Below are 21,996 nucleotides of genomic sequence, written 5' to 3'. Positions count from 1 at the left end.
GGTAAACGAGAGCTTTCGATTGATACCCATTTTCACCATAGCACCACTTTTTTGTCCGTACAAAGGCGATTTTACGGATATTTTACGAGTCTAGGGGGCTTTACGGGCCTTAAACGTCAATGCAACGGGGACCGTTTTGGGGAAAGTTTCTCGGCTGGTGGTGGGGCACCTGTGTGCCGATTTTCAACGAATTTTTGTCCGTACAAAGGCGATTTTACGGATATTTTACGAGTCTAGGGGGCTTTACGGGCCTTAAACGTCAATGCAACGGGGACCGTTTTGGGGAAAGTTTCTCGGCTGGTGGTGGGGCACCTGTGTGCCGATTTTGAACGAAATCGGGGGGGGACCCCCCATTGACCCAAAATTTTGATTTTCCCGTACAAACTTTCCTATGGGGAAAAAGTGAAATTTTCCTGCAGGACTGTGTCTGGGTAAACGAGAGCTTTCGATTGATACCCATTTTCACCATAGCACCACTTTTTTGTCCGTACAAAGGCGATTTTACGGATATTTTACGAGTCTAGGGGGCTTTACGGGCCTTAAACGTCAATGCAACGGGGACCGTTTTGGGGAAAGTTTCTCGGCTGGTGGTGGGGCACCTATGTGCCGATTTTGAACGAAATCGGGGGGGACCCCCCATTGACCCAAAATTTTGATTTTCCCGTACAAACTTTCCTATGGGGAAAAAGTGAAATTTTCCTGCAGGACTGTGTCTGGGTAAACGGAAGCTTTCGATTGATACCCATTTTCACCATAGCACCACTTTTTTGTCCGTACAAAGGCGATTTTACGGATATTTTACGAGTCTAGGGGGCTTTACGGGCCTTAAACGTCAATGCAACGGGGACCGTTATGGGGAAAGTTTCTCGGCTGGTGGTGGGGCACCTGTGTGCCGATTTTGAACGAAATCGGGGGGGACCCCCCATTGACCCAAAATTTTGATTTTCCCGTACAAACTTTCCTATGGGGAAAAAGTGAAATTTTCTTGCAGGACTGTGTCTGGGTAAACGAGAGCTTTCGATTGATACCCATTTTTACCTCTTTGTGACGTCATTTCTAGGGGAAAACGGGTCATAAAGGTTTCCCTCTACCGGGGCCTTTTTTCCCCCTACCGAATCTGTGCTGTGCTGAATCTGTGCTGAATCTGTGCCAACTTCCGTTACATGTAACCTTGAACTTTGCGAATTGTTTGGACTTATTGTTTGGATACGATTGTGGTGCAGCAGAAATATTTTTTTTTTCGGCACATTATAGAGTTCAGTGATTTTCCGTGATTTTTTTTTTTCTTGGTTTTCCATAGGTATTATTTTTTAAATGGCAGAGGAGTGTAGGTATATAGACGACATCGAGGACGACATTCATGCACGAGGATGCACGCTAAGTCCTCACCCTTAGTCACGCTAAGTCAAAGTTAAGTGTTAGGTGCAGTGTCTGATGATTCACACGTTTTCACTTATCCTGCTGACTTTTTCATTTTTCAAGGATATTACATGGGCCTGTGCCCTGTATTGTTGATGTTATTTGACGTTGGGGCTGGTCAAGGTGGCCTGGTATTAGTAACTTAAGCGACACAGCGTTGCGAGGAATATCTAGATATCTAGGTAATTTCTCGACTGTCGACATCTGGTATCTTCGTGGGACGCCAAACGTGCCAAACTTACTAATGCCGCCCTTAGGGCACCTCTCTGGCCTCTCCTGAACAGCCACCTATTTGACTATGGCTTAACCTTTGCCCTCTTATATCATCATTCATCGTAAATAAATACATTCTTATCACCCATCTAACATTTTCTAATGTTTCTTTATGCCAGGCTGTTTTTCTGAATCATCAGCATGTTTTTTTCAATAATCTGATCATCCTGAATTATTTACAGGTAAAGGGCCTTTGTGATGCCTCAAATTCATCTTATTTAACTGCTGTTATCATACAGTGATGCCCAGTAGGGGATAGACAAGATGCCAGAAGGACCACCACTGAGAGTTGTAGCACTAGCCATCTAATGATGGAAGAGAATGACGGCAGCTCACCGGATGGTGCCATTGGAGCCTTTCTGGACAGCTGCTACAAGGGCGATCAGGCAGCCATAGCATCTCTGCTGGAGAAAGGTGTGCAACATTTCTTTTGTTAGATTGAAAAAATAAAGACAAGATGCTCAATTTTCTATCATAGCTTTGCAGTGAAGGTGATTAGTAAATTTGACCTGAATATATTGTCAACAACAAACTTGCTGAGTGCCAATGTCAGTTAAAGTTTGATATTGTGACCTTTGCTATGATACGCTGTTCTGTTTCTTGCTACTGCAGTGTCTGACAGTCCTCCCCTCTCCTCAGGAGTGGATGTGAATGGCTCGGACGCCGTCTACACCACTCCACTTCAGGTGGCCGCCGCCTCCGGTCACGAGACCCTGGTACAGCTACTGATGGCGCGCGGTGCACAGCTGGAGGCGGCCAACCTGTACGGATGGACGCCACTAATGCACGCGGCTCGCCACGGCCACGCGGGGGTGGTGCGGCTACTACTGCAGCGGGGAGCCGACGGCCGCAGATGTAACCGGCTTGGTACGTGCTGCGTCGGGGTTCGGGGAAAGGGAGTAGATCGCGGAAAGGCTGAGTATTCACAAAGGAGTAGCGTGAAGTGTGGTACAAAAGATAGGTGGGGCATTCCACGATAGATCGTACCAGGCCCGTCACCCTCATCTCTCAGATTTTAATGAAAATCGGTCCTAGGGGTAATCATAGGCCCCAAAGACGCCTGGCAAAATATCAGACTTCTCAGATCAAAACTTTTTGAGTTATATTGCATTACATTTTTTTAACTTCGGTATGTAACGGTGAGTTTGATGGTCTATAACTCAAGAACGGGTTAAGCAACCAACCAAAAAGTTAACAACACTAAGCTTGCGATGAATCAAAAATTAATATTACAATTCAAAAATTCCAAAGAAAAAATTTCATTGTTGAGCAAAAACCTTAATCTTTTTTCATTTGCCTCTAATGACTTTTGGGACCAAAATTTTTCACATTTTTATTTTTTCAAAATAATATTCATGTCATTGCAAATCGACATGCAAAAAATTAGAAAGGTGTTCTTTCTATTAGTTCCTCATTTTCCCGCAAACAAAATGGGTTTCGGAGGGGTTGATACGACCCCAGCACGCCGTTTCGCTTCTAATAGAGCTAGAGCCTCGCGGAAAAAACGGGCGTGTGTGCCGTTACAAGTCGCAGCGATTGGTACCCGATTTTAAGGTCTCAGGTTAACCGGTAGCGTCTGAGGTCAGGTCACGTGACTGAAGTTACGGGTTCGGTTTTTAGTAAATAACTTCGCAAAAAATGGCCGCAGAGCCGCGATTTTGGCATCATTGTGTTCGCCTAGCTCAGGTGCATCGAATGGTATACTTTTTGCTAGGGTGAGGTCAACTTAAGTAGTTGACCTCGGGTCAAGGTCAGTTCAGAGCCCCTCAGGTCACGAAGCTGGGCAAAGGGTATCATATGGCATATCATTCGATTCGGAAGGTCTTCCCGAGTCCATTGGTGGCTTTCCCGACTCTCTAGCTCTATTTGATCGGGAGTTATTGACGAAAAACTCGTACGACCCTAGTGATGTCATAAATGACGTCACGCAAGGTTAACAATGCAAAAGTAAAGCATTGGACTTTGCAAGGAGTGCATGAAATCACGATATCATGTACGTGGGATAGTTTTAGATCATTCTCGGCGCCAAAATAACAGTTTTTATATTTCCCCATTGATTTATAACAGTGATGTCACGTGACCGACCTGACCTCATGTAACCTTGAAAATTCCCAGATATACAAGTTGTGGGACCTCTGGAGGACACCATGTATGCGTCCTGTAACCAGGGGCGGTCGCAGACTTGGAGTTTGGGGGGGGGGCCAACTTGGCAAAGGGGCCCCTGCGCTGACCCGGGGGGCCCGGTGCTAGCTCAAAGGGGCCCACGGGCGTAGTGCACGGGTACAGAAATCCAGGCCATGACCGGTGAAGCGGGGGGGGGGGGGGTAGGGAGCGGCACCCGAGCGGAGGCTCATTGCGAGCTTTGAGGGTGTACAATGTCGAAAAGGTACCGATAAGTGCATTTTGAATTATTGATATTGTCTAATTCACGCAACTGTGAATGGACTACCGCAAAAGTAAAGGCGGCTTAGGCGGCTAACTTTGCTATTTTCTAAGATCATCGTGCTAAAACTTTTGACAGTGGGTCCTCGGTATCTGTTCACTGTTCAATCACATGTGTTCCGTTTCATCTTCTCTCTTTTTTTACTGGGCACAAATGTAAGTTTTGAAGACCATTACAGTATCAAATGCTTCGAAAGATGGATAGTGGGCAAAATATCCTAAATTTGTCGTGCTGCATGGAAAGTAGTGTTGCTGAGAAAAGGGGGTTTTGTTCTAGATTATTGTGGATGCAGAATACATTGTCTGCACCCACTGCAGAATTGTGTTTGGTGCAACTGCGCCCACTGCACCCATGGTTCCTACACTTATGGGCCCATCGATAGCGCTTAGGCGATACCTATCGCCTAGAGGCTGCAATGGGGCCCTTAGAGTACGGTGTCAGACCCCCCAAAGGCCGGCGTTGGACCCAAGGGTCAGCGAAGGGTCTCAAAGGCCCCAGGTAGGACCCCAGAGGCTGATGTGGGCCTTCAGAGGCAAGTGCGTGACCCCCGAAGGTAAGGCTTGAGCCCCCCAGAGAACATAATACGGCCATCAGTGGCCGGTGTAGAGACCTCATAGGCGGCCAGTTTGGGGCCCCTCAGAGGCTAGTGTGGGGCCTGAGGTGTCGGCATGAGACACTTAAAGACCGTTATGGGTCCTCAGAAGCCGGCATCGATCCTTCAGAAGCCAGTACGGGGCCCTCAGAGGCACATAAGGGTCAGTTTGGGTCCCAGAGACAGAAATGGGACCATCAGAGGCCGGTGTGGGACCTAGGCTGGTTTGGGCCCTTAGGGGCCAGTTTAGGGCCCTCAGAGACCAGTACAGGGCCTGCAAAAGGCAGTTTGAGACCATCAGAGACCAAATTGGGCACTCAGAGGCAAATGTGGGTCCTTACAGGCCAGCATGGAGCCCTCAGAGGTTAGCGTGGTGCCCTAAAAGACCGACATGGGCCGGCGTTGGACCCCAGAGGCCAGTAGAGGGCCCTTAAAGGCCGAGATGGGCCCTCAGAGGCCGATGCGGGCCCTTACAGACCGGCATCGGGTCTTTAGAGGCTCGTGCGGGGTCCTCAGAGGCTAAGGTGGGTACTTACAGGCCAGCACGAGCTGTCAGAGGTCAGTGTGGGGCCCTAAAAGACCGGCATGGGCCGGCGTTGGACCCCAGAGGCCAACAGAAGGCCCTCAAAGGCCAAGATGGGTCCTCAGAAGCCGATGCTGACCCTTAGAGGCCGGCATCGGGTCTTCAGAATCCAGTGCGGGGGCCCTCAGAGGCTAATGTGGGCCCTTACAGGCCAGCATGGGGCCCTCAAAGGTCAGAATGGGACCCTAAAAGACTGGCATTTGCCGGCGTTATACCCCAGAGGCAGTAGAGGGCCCTCAAAAGTCAAGATGGGCCCTCAGAGGCCGATGCGGGCCCTTAGAGGCCGGCATCGGGTCTTCAGAATTCAGTGCGGGGCCCATAGAGGCTAATGTGTGTCCTTACAGGCCAGCATGGGGCCCTCAGAGGTCAGTGTGGGGCCCTAAAAGACTGGCATGGGCCGGCGTTGGACCCCAGAGGCCAGCGGAGGGCCCTCAAAGGCCAAGGTGGGCCCTCAGACGCCGATGCGGGCCCTGAGCGGCCGGCATTGGGTCTTCAGAATCCAGTGCGGGGGGCCTCAGAGGCTAATGTGGGTCCTTACAGGCCAGCATGGGCCCTTAGAGGTCAGTTTTGGGCCCTAAAAGGCCGGCAAGGGCCGGCATTGGACCCCAGAGACCAGCGGAGGGCCCTCAGAGGTCAAGATGGGCCCCCAGAGGCCGATGCGGGCTCTTAGAGACCAACATCGGGTCTTCAGAATCCAGTGCGGGGCCCTCAGAGACACTTAAAGGCTGGTCTTGGGACTCGAGAGACAGAAATGAGGCCATCAGAGGCCGGAATGAGGCTCTCAGACGCCGGTTGGGCCCCTGAGACCGGTTTAGGGGCCCTCAAAGGCCAGTGGAGGGCCCTCAGAGGTCAATTTGGGTCCTCAGCGGTCAATGTGGACGCTTGACCGCCACTGAAGGGCCCTCCGACGTCAGTGTAGGACCCTCAAAGACTGGTATGGGAGCTGTTAATAGCTGGCGTGGGTTTCTCGAGCCTCGTGACAATCGAATACGGGCCAGGGCCCCATACGGCCATGGGGGCCCATCGGTTGTTTGGGGGGGGGGGGCCAAATGATATGATGGCCCCCCCTGATTTGCCTTTGGGGGGGGCCATGGCCCTGATGGCCCCCCCCCCCTGCGACCGCCACTGCCTGTAACTTCCATCTCGGACAGCTATGGTCATGGGCGTCCAAAACACTGTCAGAACCAAACAGCCTTTTTCACCCTCGCGCTTATGGGAAAGAGGGTTGAATGAACCCTCTTTTCACTTTTTTCAGATGACTCAGACTTGAATTGAAATTTCAGTAACCCGTGATGTCACTAGGCAACTTTACCACGCCATTTGTAAGCTCCCCTCCCGAAATCACTATTCGAAACCGTTATCGTGACGTAAAATAAATACATTTATAGAAAGAACACCTTCCTAATTTTTCGCATACTTCTTAACAATGAGCCAAATATTTTTTTAAAGAAATAAAAATTCAAAAAAATTTGGTCCCAAAGTCCAAAAAATACAAATGAAAGAAAACTCGATATGTCATATATCAAAAATAGCGTATTTTTCGAAATTTCAAAAATACATATTAATCTCTGTTTCATTGCAAGTTCAATGTTATATTGCATTTGGCATTTGAATAATCCGTCTTAGAGTTACAGCCCGCCAAACTTAGCGCTGCAAAGCAAGATCCAAAAAATGTTATACACCATAACTAAAAAAATACTTATCTGATAAGCCTGAAATTGTTACAGGTGTATTCAGATCCCCTGATTACCCCTGAGACCAATTCTCGTCAAATTTCGAGAGATGAGGGTGTCAAATTGGAAAAAAGTGGTACGATCTATCGTGGAATGCCCCCTATGTATTGTTAATGATTGTAGTTTTAATACTTATTCATTGTTGCCTAGGTGTGCCGACTGCCGTCTTGTCTGCTGACCAATTCTCATGTCGCGTGATTTGTTTGTAGTAATTGTCGTACCTCTACGTGTCGGCGTGTGACCGTCTCACCACTGTTTCGATAGGAGCCTCCCCGCTGCTGCTGGCTGCCGTCAGCGGTCACCTGTCCACGGTGTCTGCACTGCTGGAGGCAGGCGCTGCCGATGCACCACCGGCGAGTCCAAACCCACAGCCGCGCACGGATAGGGGCGCACAGCCCGGCAAGGAGAGAGTGGCGGCACAACCTGGCAAAGGAAGAGCGGTCGCACAGCCCGGCAAAGAGAAAGCTATAAAACAGCACAGCAAGGAAAGGGTTACAGCTCAGCTTAGCACGGAGAAAATCCCCGCACAGCCCATCAAAGAGAGAGCAATGACACAGCCTGGCAAAGGGAGGGCTACCGCGCAGATAAGCAAAGAGAGAGCGACCGCACAGGTCGGCAAGGATAGAGCGACTGCACAGCCCAGCAAGGAAAGAGCAGTCGCACAGCCTGGCAAGGAGAGGCCCGCCGCTGAGAAACCGGCGTGGACCCCTCGCCGATGTCCGACCGCGTCTCTGGCGGCCACATCTGCGGCCACACTGGCGGCGGCGGCTCACGGTAACAACTCTGTGCTGCGGCTGCTTCTGGACCGCGGCGCCGCGCTGGACGTTCAGCTTCCTGAGCTCGGTGAGTAGGACGTGGTTATTCTCTGAGCGGTGAGTCGCGTAGCTCGCTATGCAGCCGGAGGATATTGCACACTCAGTTGCCCAGTGCTTTGAGGATGAGAGCTTCATTGCTCGTCTACATGAGAAGCTGCTGGCGCCGATCATTAGCCGGTGTGTGACGGAGGCCGTCCAGACTCGTGACCGAGAGATCGAGCAGCTCCGAGCCCAGCTGTCTGCCGCACAGAACGATATCGACAGTCTCGAGCAGTATTCCCGTCGGAATTCGCTGATGATCACCGGCCTGCCCGAGTCTGCGCGGGAGAGCACCGACTCCCTGGTGATCGACCTGGCCAAGGCCGCCGGGATTACTGTGACAGTGGCGGATCTAGACCGGTCTCACAGGGTCGGCCCGCCGAGGCGAGACAGGCCGCGTCAGATAATCGCGAAGTTCGTCTCCTTTAACAAGCGCCAGGAGCTGCTGGAGGCCAGGACGAATCTGAGGGCCGGGAGACTACAGCAGCACCCGATCCTGACGCAGCAAGTCCTGGCGAACACGTTCATCGCCGAGAACCTGACGAAGAGGAACCAGTTTATCCTCTTCGTAGCTCGCCAGCTGCGCAGAAAGGGAAAGCTGCATTCGGCCTGGACCAATAACTGCCAGATCAAGGTGCGCACGAGAGAAGGAGGACCGACCAGGAAGATCAACTCCATCAACGACCTTCAAGACATCGTCGGAGACGACCCAGACATACAGAGCGCTATGCAGCAGACCGGGGTTATCGCCGCGCCTACTCCGAGGGAGAAGCGCGTCCCCGCCGCGGCTGGGCCTGGCGCCGCCACTGCGCGCCGGCCGGCGGAGGGTATCGCGGCAGTGACCGTGTCAGTCCTCCCCGAGCCGGTGAGCGGGGCCCCTGCCGCTCGCTCGCCCGTGACCGTAGCTGCCCCTCCGGACGTGCCAGGGGCCGGGGCTGAAGCCGAAGCCGCCGAGACCGGACCGGAGCCGGAAGTGTCGACCAGGACGGCAACAGAAGCTGAGGCCGAGACTGCAGCTGGCGAGGCCGAGTCGACCGAGGAGACGACGGCCGAGTCGCCGGAGCCGGGGGCGAGAGCTGCCACTCTGTCGCCGGGAGTGGGAGTGCCTGCTGAGGTGTCCGGTGCGGGACCGTCACCTGCTCCGCCGGGCACAGGGACCGCTCCGTCTTCCCCGGTGACCGGTGATGGTGAGACTGCTGCCGCCGAAGGTCAAGGTAAGCGCAAGAAACGTGGAACTAACCTTAAAAAGCTCGGTAAAAAGTAGATCATGCGAACACAGACTGTCCAACTGGGAAAGTTTAGAAGTGTGTTTATGTTGTTTATGTGTTACATCTTCTGTGATGTCAGCTGAAATGTCGGTGAAGTGCCTGATATGAGGTGGAACCCCTCACACCCCGCCGCGCTGGTGCCACGGGCGCCGTCCTGCCGTCCGGGTGCCGGGGTGGGGCCGGGCGGGGGGGGAGGGGGGGAGGGGTGATAGACTGTATGAACCGATCTGACACTATTCAACGATAGCCTGTGTAGTGAAACTGTTATAATGTCACTGCAGTCGGTAATTTAGTGTGTAAGTAGCATGGTACGACTAGGTATTTCGTTAACCAGAGCTGTTTATGAGCAGCAGTACCTATTATTCGCCGATGTTTACCGAGGGTTCACGAGGGTATTCGGACCTTTCTTCTCTTTCACTGATTCATTTTTTTTTCTTTTTTCTCACGTGCCAGTCACAAGCAGTAGTGCTGTCTTTCTGCACCTGTCTGAGTCTCCAACCGTTGAGAAGGAGTTATTGTTTTGAGCACAAGTCTTATTTCGCATCCCATAGCACCTAATTTAATGTGCGAGATATATTAGTAGCGTTCATTCGTTTTTAGATTTGGTTAGTTTAAATGGGTTTAAACCTATTTACCGCATTATAATTTAGTAACAGCCTGTCTATTCTGCATAAGTGTTCCATTCGCTCTCTTTTATTTACTGTCTTATGTTAGCGAGCCCGCGATGATCCGCCCGCCGCCGCGACCCGGGCGCTCTGCCCACCCTACTTACGACCTCCTTCTCCGTGCCGTGCTGCCGACCGACCGCGGATCATCCTTTTCTTCAGTCCTTTTATTTGTTCTCATCCCCCCTAACCCGACTTGAGTGTTGTTGTTCGTCTCAGCTCTTCGCCACCTCTGTCCCATCCTTAAATCTTTCTTTTTGCGCCAAACACTTCCCCGGGCTGCGGCGGTCGCCCTGCCCTCTACTGCGCGGTCGGGTCGCCTCCCCTCCCTCCCCCTCTCCTCAGCCCCTCCTCCCCTCCCCCTCTCCTCCTCCTCTCGACCTCTCCTCCCCCTCTCCTCTCGCTATCACCTGCCACCCCCTGCGGCACGCTCAGGTCGCATTTCCTCTCTCCCTCTCCTCTCTCACTCTCCTCAGAACCCCTACCGTCCTTACCAAAACATCCCAGTTATTATTCTATCGTATCTTCAGTCACTCCTCATTGAAAATGGCCAATTATTTTCCAGATATGCGTATTCTTTTAATCATTGGTGGAATCGAATTAAATCCCGGACCAACTATAAATAATCAGCTTGATAATCACATTACGATATCACACGTAAACATCAATAGCATCACGGCCACCGGAAAGCTTCAAGAACTAGTAAATTTTGTCAACCTTAATCAGATTTCAATCCTCTCACTCACAGAAACCAAACTGGACGATACAGTTAACCCGAATTTATACACCATTGACAACTTTCACGCACCCATTACTAGACATCGAGACAGACATGGAGGAGGCGTGGCAGTATATATTCACAGTTCACTCATGTTTTCTAGAATTTCCTCACTCGAGCTGCCAGGTGAAGAATGGATTTGGATAAAAATCAAAATTAAAGATGTTACATTTCTTCTTTGCTCAGTATACCTCCCCCCTAATCTTCCAGCACAGCGACAACAAGAATTCATCGACAGACTTACTGACAGTGTGACTCGCGCCCAATTCTACTCTCAAAATGTGTTGTTAACTGGTGACCTAAACGTCGGTAATATATTCCTCCCTCCAGCCATCTATCACCACAGCGGACTGACATCTTTTGACCGTAAATTGAAAGACACCACTGACACATTAAGTCTTACACAGTTAATCACCGAACCCACTCGCATCGAGAACGACACGCATAATTTACGCGACCTTTTCTTTACATCTAATACTAACCTAATCATTAACAGCGGACTCTTCTCTTCCTTCTCAACACTTGATCACTTCCCTGTATTCGCAACACTATCGATCCAAAGAGAAAAGAATGACAACTTTACTTATTCTGAGTACTGGGATTATCAAAATACAGACGCTGACAAACTAACACACATTCTTTTACGAACAGACTGGACTTCGATTCTTAACAAAGACATTGACCAAGCAGCAAGAGACTTTACTAATTGTATAATGGACGCAGCCAGACAGTGTATCCCGACTAAACAAATAAAACCAAGACAAAACAAACCTTGGGTGACATCGGAACTTTTGAAGGAAATTAGGAAACGGGAACGTCTATTTAACACTGCGCGGAAACGCAAATTAGACAAACAAGCATGGGCGCGATGGAGAACCCAGCGCAACTTAGTGACAAACTTAAATAGGCAACTGTACGACGAGCACGTAAAAAATAAGGTGTCACTTTTAATACAGAACAAACACGACCCTTACAAATATCATAAAATATTAAAAGACCTAACAGGACACAAACAAAATCACACGATACCAACTCTTATACAACCTGACGGCAAGACAGCGACAAACGACACTGACAAAGCGACAATGCTTAACAACCATTTCGTTTCACAAACACAACTAGACATCACTAACACGCATATTGCACAGCTCCAGACATATCTGACAAGAAACAACGAACCAGTGCCCACTCTGACCGACATACAAATCACTCCAGGCGAAGTACTTAACACACTAAATAACATGGACGTAAATAAAGCCTGTGGTTCAGACCGACTACCAACAAAAATTCTGAAGATGACAGCACTGCTTATTCATGAACCACTGACACGCCTATTTAACAAATCACTCACAACTGGTAAATACCCTGAATCTTGGAAAATAGCTAAAGTTCGACCAATATTCAAGCGGAAAGGAATTCCTTCTGAAATAAATAATTATCGGCCAATAAGTTTACTTCCTTGTATTTCAAAAGTTTTTGAAAAAATCATTTTCTCACATATATACCAACATATCACTGACTTTTCACTTCTTTCGGACAGACAAAGCGGATACCGACCGGGACACAATACACAACTGCAACTTACTTACATAACTGACTCACTGTACGGCTCTCTCGACAAAGGACAGGACTTCACCACAGTTTATTTAGACTTTTCCCGTTACTTCGAAAAAATATGGCACAAGGGACTACTAACAAAGTGTGAAAAAGAATTTGGAATCACAGATAACTTACTAAAGTGGCTTGGATCTTACCTAACTGACCGGCGACAAACTGTTGACATTAATAACACGACTTCAGAAACACTCACGCTCGACGCTGGGGTTCCGCAAGGATCAGTTTTGGGCCCACTCCTGGCAATTTTATATCTTAATGGACTCTGTGACATAACACAAAACAAAATGCTTTATTATGCCGATGACTGTTCTTTATACTCTTCTTACTCTCCAACTGACAACTTCCATGACATCCAGACGACGCTGCAAGAAGACTTAGACAAAATATACAACTACGGACAAACATGGGCTATAACATTTAACGCAACCAAAACCACACAACAAACATTTTCACACCGACAACAGACAAACATACCAACCCTGACTTTCGGTGGTAACCCCATTCCAATAGTAAACGACCACAAACACCTCGGCCTCACACTGTCCACTGATCTACGTTTTCACACACACATTAATGACGTCCTTCTAAAATTCAACCGATCCATGGGACCATTATATCCAATAGCGAAACACATACCCAAAAACATGCTTCTTTCACTCTATTCTACTTACGTTCAACCTTTCCTCGACTACTGTGACACCATTTATGACGGACACATCACAATGACAGACTGCATGAGACTAGAAAAGGCACAGAACAGAGCAGCACGACTGATTACAGGAACAGGACTTAGGACATCAACTGAAGGACTTCGACGCGAATTAGGATGGACTTCACTGACTGACCGACGGAAAATGCACAAAATTCAGTTCTATCACAAACTAGTGTTTAACCCTAAAGTTCCAACATTTATCAAATCTATTATTCCAAACACAAGACAGCAAAATACCACAAGAACACTACGCAACACTTTAACACAAACTATACCGATGGCCAGAACAACCTCCTACTACAAATCTTTTATTCCCTGCTCTACACGTATTTGGAACAACATACCGGAACATCTACGCCTAAATGCTAACCACAAAACCTTCAAAAAACATTTATCAGAACTTATTTTACCACCTCGGCCACCCTTTTTCTTCTTTCAAGGTACAAGGATTGGTAATTTACTTCATACTAAACTACGACTTAACACTTCAAAACTCAACGCTCATCTTTTTTCCATACAACAAACTGATTCACCTTCCTGTTCTTGCGGTTATCATTTAGAAAACACAAAACATTTTTTGCTTTTTTGTCCGTCCTATCTTCATCAACGAGACATCCTTTACAATTCCTTATCTAATATCCTCAACTTTGATTTCTGCACGATCCCCTCCTCTGAGCAACTTGACATACTAATCCATGGCAAGGATCTGAGCCGTGCAGTGGGCGGTGCGGTCGCCGCCGCAGTCCAATCCTTTATTATCCATACCCATCGGTTATAACCGAACATACCTACGGCTACATCCTAGTCCCATCCTGGTCCCACTGATTGCAGCAGTCGGTCTGGCAAGTGCGGTCCGGAACACCTTTCCTACAGCGCATCGCCGGGGTCGCGGAGCGGTAACCGAGCTCGGGCGGTCGTCAACAATTATTTTGTGATGATTATTTGTGTCATTTTTGTGTTATTCATTTTATTATGTTTGTGCAAGCGGCGCCATTGATTCAAGTGCATCTGCACTTTTGCGCCAATTGTTCGAATCATTTGTAAAATTACAATGTCTTTCAGTGAATAAATGTACTCTCTCTCTCTCTCTCTCTCTCTGCGCGTTCCTAGGTTGTTTGGGAGGGTATGGCGAGACTAGAACGGGCGCATTGCGCAATCAATTCCCTCGTGCCATGCTGATTGCCTGAGTGATTACTCGAGTGCTACGATGAATTATGAATAATGGAATGCTTGAAGCAATTAATTTTTGTGGGCGATAGAGGCGTTAGTTGGTATCTACTTTATTAAATTATATGGTGTCATGTTTCCTGCTGGCTACGCTCCGCCCGCGTCGCGGACGGCATGCTGAACTTGACTTTCGGGGAATATTGACCTAGGTACACACATGTGTATATTAAATTAAGATAATAATATTTTTAACGTAAATACTCGCATTCCGCGCACGACACCTCTGTCAGGCCAGTCCAGTGGTTTTCTGGTGTTTTGTTTGGTCAGCGTTGTCCGGCTCTGTACGGGGCAGCGGTGAATGTAGGTGCGGACTGCCCTCATACACGGAGTGGCTAGAACGCGGTGGTCTGGGCACACAGTCCATTATACAGGCCCGTTCACTGTACACCGCCCAGGTAATTAAACGGCATAATTTATTGCCAGTCTGCACGCGAGCAGACGTGGTGTGGTGGCTGGTGGCATGAACTTACTTCCTGGATTCCTGAGTCTTGTGGCCCACCGCCGCCGGGTTGAAGCTGCGAAAATTCGCACCTGTCAGCGGACGTATAAAGAACATTGCGCTGACACTTGACAGGATGTTGACTGACATAATTTCGGCAGACACGCTTTTTCTGTCTTTGCATGCTTCTTTTTCTACTTAGCTTATGACGCTTATGTTGCCGCAGCTTTAATTTGGACAGGACGTCTAAACATACTGATGTCATATCTTATTTTGACAAATATTCGACGCTGATATGTCAGGCTGACCGTTCTGGTGCTGACAGGTCTGACAGCTCTGGTGACGGGTCTCATGTTGACAGGCCTCAATGCTCTGATGCTGGCGGCGGTGGGCGGTCACCGGTCCACCTGCCGGATCCTACTGGAGGCCGGCGCCGACCCTAACGCGCACAATACGCTCGGTATGACGGCTCTGGACATGGCCCGGGTGGCCGGTCATCGGCAGGTGGTGCGAGTGCTGGAGGATAGCACCGAGGAGGCCGAGGACACGGGAGGCGAGTGTGGGAGGGGAGAGGAGGGAGGTTAGATAGGGGAGGGAGGGAAGGGGGCACGGGTCACGTTGCGTGCGGCTGAGAGCACAGATGAGGCTGACGGAACGGGAAGCAAGCGAGAGGAAAGAGAAAATCGGAGATGAGAAGAATGCTTTTGCCGTGTAAAATTTGCTACTTTTTCCAGACAGCACCGACCTCACACGCTTAGGTTGATGGTGTTGAGTAATTCTAATCCGACTCTCGGTCTCAACTCTCAGCCTACCTCGATCGTCCCTGGGCTGTCCACAGATCCCCCCCCTCCCCCACTGACCGTCCCACTCTCCATCCCCCGGACAGACAGTACCGATCTGCACGAGGCGGTGCGCCGGCGGGACCTCACCCTAGCCACCCAGCTGCTTTCTGCGGACCCCGGCGCCGCCAACCGCGTCCGTTCCGAGTCTGGCGCTCCGCTGACACTGGCTGCGCTGGCCGGAGACACACCGATGGCGGCTCTGCTGCTGCGGCACGGCGCGGTTGTAGATCAGCCGGAGCCGACCACCGGGTGGACGCCGCTCATGCACGCCGTGTTCCATAAGTGAGTGTTGCTGCACTCGCGAAGGGACGGCAGTACGGTTGCTGTGAGACGTTTTGTTTCACAAGCGAGTATCGCTGACCAACGGGGACGGTGGTTAAGAGCTGTCGCACGCGTTTTTTCCGTAAGTCTTATCAGCCTCTGCTGGAGGACGCCGCTAGGGGTGCTGCATTGTGATACCTGAGTCCTGGCTACCATGGAGGTAGGGAAGGGGAGCGCGATAGGAGGGGAAGGGGAGTGCAGTGGAAGAGGGAAGGGGAGCGCGATGGGTGGGGAAGGCGAGTGCGGTGGGAGGGCGGCGGAGGCGGTGCCAGGGCCGTAGCGCCGTGAAGTTTTTTTTTTAAATTTAGCTCGAATGTTTGAATGGACGGAATGACAGAGCCGGGGGCCCACGCTAAGCAGAGCGTGTTGCGTAGACTCCGACCCCCACCGTCCGATCGCGCAATTCCGGGTAACGGGAGAATTTAGATGCCAAAGTTTAACGTGCCCTTCAAAGCCGGACACGGCCTGTCCCACTCAACTGACTTCAACTGGCTGCGGCTGCTCCCACCAACCGCAGACCATCCCCGTCAGGAGTCTCAAATATCGAGCGCCGGAGCGTCTCGAACCCGGGCTCTCACTACCGGGAGTCCAATGCTCTACCAACTGAGCTACGGGACAGGCACCGTGAAGTTCATGGCAGCAAATTTCATGGCTCACAAGTCATTATCGATAACTTCTGACTGCGAAGGGTCAGCTCAGGTCATCAGGGCATCATCACCCTCTTCTCTGTCTCACAGTCACCCGGAGATGGTGAAGCTGCTGCTGTCCTCCGGAGCGGATGCCAACGTGCGCGACCACAAGGGCTGCACGGCCTTCGACCTGGCCTCGCTGGTCGACAGCAGTCCCGACATGGTGAGATATCGACAGGCGGGACGGGCCGCTGGCTGTCAGATCGGGCAAGCGTGTGAAACATAACTATTTTCCGATAAAAAGTTATCAAGTAGGTATTAAATTGAGATATGCCGTTATCTCTGCCGAATACTCTAGCGTGGGCTCTGCCTGACTGTTCAACCGTCGATTTGAAATATTCAAAAGTAATTTTATGAGAGCAAATCAATATGCTACCACTCACTCTTAGGACAACTGCCAGTCATGTCGTGTGGCCTCCTGCGGCTCCGTTTGACCCTGTTTCGCCCCTTGTGAACTTTGACTACCTATGTACGACTCCGTATTACCCTTGTTATTCCACCTCCGTTGCAGATTCGTCTTTTGGCCGCCTGTACGTACAAGTTCACCCCTCCGGTGCCCCCTGCCGGCCTGGCGGGCGGGCCGGCGCCGCTGGCCTGGCAGAGTCGTGCCGTCAGCACGCCCAGCCTACAGGACCGTGGTCTGAAGGCCTGGTGGAGCCGCTTCTCGTCTAGGTGAGAGCCGTGACGGGGAATGGTACTGATACTGACAGGGACAAGAGATGAAATCGATACTGACAGGGGCATGGATTGTGCTGCGAATGACTGAGCCAGGAAAGCGCACTGGCTTCTGACTGTGTATGGTCGTTGATGGGATGGCTGGGATGTTGTCGACTGTCGAGGCAGTGGAGTCCCCTCGGCGGTATGGACGAAAGGCCCGGTCGTGTCCCCTCTGCTTTAGTCCCGCTGTGTCCCACATTTGCCTGTGTTTTCGTCCCCCGATGGTCTGTCTCCTTACTTTCTTTCCCATGTCAGGTTTCAGAACGTGCGCGCCCGCGTGGAGCCGGTGGTGATGACGGGAGCTCGGCCCCTACCAGAGGAGACCGGGGTGCCGCAGGACGCTGACCGGTCCCGTCCCCGACTCACACTGGACGGGGTACTGCCGGCCGCCAAACGGCTCAAGGCCAGGACGCCGCAGGTATGATGGCGGACGGTGGTGGCGGTGAGAGAGTGGGCTGTGGAGAACCGAACACCAAGACTGAGTTAGATGCTCACTTTGTTATTCAGTATAGTTATCGACCTGTGCAGGGTTTCCATTCTCTGTTTCTTTCCTCAATGCGGGGTTGACAGTCAGCCTGTTCCTAAGTCTAACCTCCCTGTAGTGTTTGTTAGGGCTCAGCCTTTAACTGTCTGCTTCTCCCTGCAGAGTTTCCAATTTGTTCTCCCGTGCTGTATTTCCAGCTTGCTCCTCCCTTGTCCCGTGCAGCACTATCAGTCTGACCGTCCGCCCCCCGCACAGGGTTTTCCGGCGCGCAGTCTGCCGTCTGACACGCTGCGTCCGGTGCTGCCGCCGTTCTGCGCCGACCGCAGCGCGCTGGATCGGTGTCGACTGCCGCCGGCTCTCTGCGAGGGACCCGCCGACTGCGACAATGGCCCAGGTCAGTCTCCGCACCGGCGACCTGAAACGGTTCGAGGCGACATGGCAGTCAGGACTCCCAGGCTCGGAAATAATGTGTTCGACCGTGGCAATCAAGACTCTCAGGCTCAGAAATGATGTGTTCGACCGACACAAGAATTGCAATCATGCCTTTATGAACGCGTGAAAACTGCTTGCGGCGACGGCGCCGGTGTCTCTGCAGCATATTTTACTTAATGGCTGTCTGTCTCTCTGTAGCTGTTTCTGTGTGTCTGTCTTTCTGTCTGTCTCCGTATCTGTATCTGACTCTATGTCTATCTCTGTCAGTCTTTGCCTGTTTGTCTGGCTGTGTCCTGACGCTGCCGTGTCCGTACCGCAGACTCGGCCGCCGTGCCCGCGGCCAGTGCCGGCTCTGGCCCGGCTCCCGGCGGAGGCCACCTCAACACCTATCGTCTGCTCAGCTACCTCCGGTCACCCAACTCGTCACCGTCCAACTCTCTCGGTCAGCGACGGCTGCTCTCGCCCGGACCGCACTCCTCCGGTGAGTTATACACTCCTTTGGGGAGTTATACTCTCCTCCGGTGAGTTATACACTCCTCTGGGGAGTTGTACACTCCATCCGGTGAGCTGTACAGCTCCGGTATGTTATACTGTCCTCCATGAGTGAGTAATTGTGCACTTCATTAAGTTGTTTATCGTTACGGTGTCCATATATGGTAGCTCGTCCGTTTTACTTGCATTGTCCAATGTCAATATCGCTTTCTGAAAACTTATGTCGGTGTTCCAGGCGATTCTGGTTTCGAAACATCTGGGAAGTCTTCCATTGACCACCCTTCGTACTTGAGGAAGGCTGCCAAAGGCTCACCAGCAAAACGGGGCTCGTTGAAGCAGAAACCGAGTCTCCGTAAAAAGTGAGTTTAGTCTAATATTTTAGTAATTTTGATGCTTGGTGTTCGCGCTGATGTTTGATGCTTGCCGTTTGAGTCCGGCCATACCGGCTGAGTCTTGTAGATACCATCTGCTCAAGCATTTGTAGTGTTGATAAACATTACAAATATAATGGTCCGGGTGCGATTGCGTGATCAAACTTTCAGGAGCTGAATATCGGATCGGAAGGTTATTATGCAGTGTGAATTTTCCGTCTTCTGCATCGTATTTTAATCGTTCATTATATCACCTAACACCCTTCATCATATCATAACACCGCGCCTCTCCCTCTGTGCCCACAGACCCACCACTACGGCCGCTGACCCGCCGTCCGCCGCCGAGCCGGCCACCTCCGACGGTCAGGCGGTGGGTAAGCTGACCTACCTGCTACGGTCACTGGGTCTGGCGCGGTACGGCTCAGCATTCGCTGCGGAAGAGATCGACTTTGAGGCGTTCCTGGATCTCACAGACGACGATCTTGTGGAGCTGAATGTGAGTCGCCGAGACCGTCAGAAGCTGGCTGTTGTGATTCAGGAGCTGCGGCAAAAACTGCGCGTGTAGAGGCGCGTACCTGAAACTGTCGCGCCTGGAAACGGGCCTCACCGGCGCACATAGCCGCCAGTCGGCGTCAGAGGCTGCTGTTTCAGAAGTGGTGCCTCGAAGTTGGGTGATCTCACAAGTTTGCCTACCCCATGGGTTTATTGGTAAGTGATCTCAAAAGTTTGTGATAGAATAGGGAAACTGGTGTGCAATTGTTGAGGAATAACTCTTGAGCGGTTCTTTGCGATATTATTGATCTGGTGCCCCGCCCTGCAGTGGTTTGATCCTCGTTAAAGAGAGATCCCGTTGAGTGAAGGAAGACACAAGCTAAGTGTTCCACATCCACAGTTTTCGTGGCTGCGTGCTGTTTCATGGTTGTCAAGCTCAGGCGAGGTCGTGGTAGAAATACTTGTGTTGTTTCTGATCTCAGCAGGCTCTCAAGGTTTGCAGTAAATATCCTGCAAACTTTCGGTAAGAGTGCACTGCACATTTACACACTGTTGCCGTATTGCTTGCACCAACATGGAGCTCGGATAGACCAAGTCTAGACCAAAGCTAGTCCAGTTAGACCAAGGCTGGCTCTTCCCCATTGGGCCTTAATTGAGGCCTTAATTGGCTACTGAATTGAGCTGCTGAGAGCGGTATTTTTTGTGAGAGCCGCCTTACGCCCGTGCTCTGGTGGAACCAGCGGCCACTTCAAGCCCCAGTCGCAGTCTAGAATAGTCAGCAGGCTAGAATTTAGGCACTCGCGTTCTTGTTGCCAGGGTTTTCTATGCTAGTCGTGAGGAATTTCAAGTTGCATTAGCGTGATCACGGTGGACCTATAGTCGCCAGTCAGTGGTTGCCTTCTTCTCACGGTTGCGTCATGTTAGTTCTTTGGAAAATGGGCATACATTTATCTTTTGTTATCATTCTCATTGTTATATTTACTTTTTCATGATAAAGGTGCCGCCAAATGGTCGCTGTCATGTCATTGCATTCATTCATAATCCCGTGTCAGGGCATTGTAGTCATATAGCAATCCATCGCGGTTAAGTTCAAAAACTAAACAGATCAAGTACAAAATCCCCATCGATATGGCTCCACCGATAACAGTTCCATTTGAGCTCAAGCCAGTATCGTTGACTCCAACCAGCTTGCCTCTCGAAGGCGTACCCGTGATGACAGCTCGTTCGCTCATTAATTAACCGCACCCTGAGCTGCGTTTGCTGCGTAATAAGAACGGTGCCTTATCTCGTGCCTGGTTAGATTACCTGCTCAGAGTGGTTTGAAGATGTATCGTTAATATCTGCCGGATCCTGTTATTGATTTTGTAAATACCGGCATTACAATGTGCAAACAGTATTATTGCCTATTAAATGGTATGTTAGAGGATTTCAGGTGAATTTATTTTATGAATATATAATCGGGGTTGTTATATGGGGCGGGTCATATAGTGTTTTCAGCCAGGGCTGAGTAGTGGTTAGTGAAGTGAATATTTGAAGCGTATTGCCTATTTATTGGTGTGTAAATGTACTTTTGCGACGTTTAGAGACAACATTGGCTGGTGTGTCTGGCCCAGTAATCAGTATTACGCCTAAAAGGCGCCTAGATGTGATTCAAGATGCAATATTATTTCAGTGTGGTCTCAATGAATAAAACCGTGTGCGTTTTTTGACTGTTTCTGCGAGTATTATTGAATAAAAAAACTTATATGCGATGGATAAGTTATACTGCCGTCATGAAATAGGAGACCCTTATGATTTCCTTGTAGACCAATTTACGCTTAGAAGCGTGCATGCAGAATAGAACTATTCTGCATCCTCAGATGCCCATCCCTGTCGCTACTAACCAGTCAGGCTGCTGTAGTGTCACCTATAGCAGGAGCTATGAAACTGTGGTTATCGGCCCAGCCGCTGGTGTCGCGACTGGCAGTAGCCTGCGGCCAGTTGATCGTTGTTTGACGCTACGGCGACCCTAGCGACGCCCTCCTGTCACGAACTTTTTACAATTATGTGGCAAAAAAATCCCCTCCATGGGAAAATGCGTTGGTCTGTGAATAAATAATAGCAACAATTACGATGTACCGATCGGTAGGTGCCGTTTAGCCTCGATGCTAGCATTTCCTCTATACTGCTTTCATATAGGAAAAGTTGATAATCGTTGGAGATGCCCTTGTAGCTAGTGGTATTGTTCGAGATGAATAAAATAATGGAACATATAGTTACATAGTGAGGCATGTGTCCTCCATTCTGCCAAGTCATTCACCTGTGTCTGTATCCTGTATGCTATTCATGTGTGACCCTTCCTGACCCTGCATAACCCGACCTGACCTTGTATAACCCCGTGATTGTGTATAACCGACCGTGTATAACCCGACCCATTCCTCATCTCTACCTTTCAGTCCACCGGACCGCTCCACCCATCCCTACAAAGCGCCGCCGTCCGCCGGAGTCCCTGCCGCGCTACCTGCGCTGTCTACCTGTCGTTCGGGAGCCGCCGCACGCCGCGCAGTGCGATCG

General features: G+C 50.4%; 1 protein-coding gene across 3 annotated transcripts; it reads left to right on the top strand.

The window, feature by feature from the left end:
• Window positions 1–1,187: 1,187 nt before the first annotated feature.
• LOC122382691 (ankyrin repeat and SAM domain-containing protein 6-like) lies at window positions 1,188–21,146 on the top strand. 3 transcript variants are annotated; one of them, XM_043368356.1, is made up of 13 exons: window positions 1,188–1,217; window positions 1,875–2,106; window positions 2,332–2,559; window positions 7,308–7,886; window positions 14,965–15,156; window positions 15,490–15,727; window positions 16,504–16,618; window positions 16,967–17,127; window positions 17,428–17,590; window positions 17,912–18,050; window positions 18,408–18,569; window positions 18,816–18,939; window positions 19,258–21,146. In XM_043368356.1, the coding sequence occupies exons 2-13, from the start codon at window positions 2,001–2,003 to the stop codon at window positions 19,514–19,516; spliced, it is 2,466 nt and encodes an 821-aa protein (XP_043224291.1). In that variant the 5' UTR covers window positions 1,188–1,217; window positions 1,875–2,000; the 3' UTR covers window positions 19,517–21,146. The 3 variants fall into 3 exon arrangements, with proteins under 3 accessions (XP_043224291.1, XP_043224290.1, XP_043224289.1); XM_043368355.1 differs by having other exon boundaries at window positions 1,198–1,255; XM_043368354.1 differs by lacking the exon at window positions 1,188–1,217 and having other exon boundaries at window positions 1,562–2,106.
• The last annotated feature ends 850 nt before the right edge of the window (window positions 21,147–21,996 follow it).

This window comes from Amphibalanus amphitrite, unplaced genomic scaffold (genome assembly GCF_019059575.1).
Source record: "Amphibalanus amphitrite isolate SeventyFive unplaced genomic scaffold, NRLGWU_Aamphi_draft 000145F_arrow, whole genome shotgun sequence".
In the NCBI taxonomy this organism is placed as follows: domain Eukaryota; kingdom Metazoa; phylum Arthropoda; class Thecostraca; order Balanomorpha; family Balanidae; genus Amphibalanus; species Amphibalanus amphitrite.
Note: the sequence above shows the minus strand (reverse complement) of the source record. Positions and strands in the feature narration are given on the sequence as shown.

Bases quoted from the DNA above. Each gene is read 5' to 3' on its own strand.
- LOC122382691 (XM_043368356.1), top strand. From the start codon at position 2,001: ATGATGGAAGAGAATGACGGCAGCTCACCGGATGGTGCCATTGGAGCC. The intron at 2,107-2,331 runs GTGTGCAACATT...CCCTCTCCTCAG, and splicing joins AGCATCTCTGCTGGAGAAAG to GAGTGGATGTGAATGGCTCG. The intron at 17,128-17,427 runs GTGAGAGCCGTG...TTCCCATGTCAG, and splicing joins TGGAGCCGCTTCTCGTCTAG to GTTTCAGAACGTGCGCGCCC.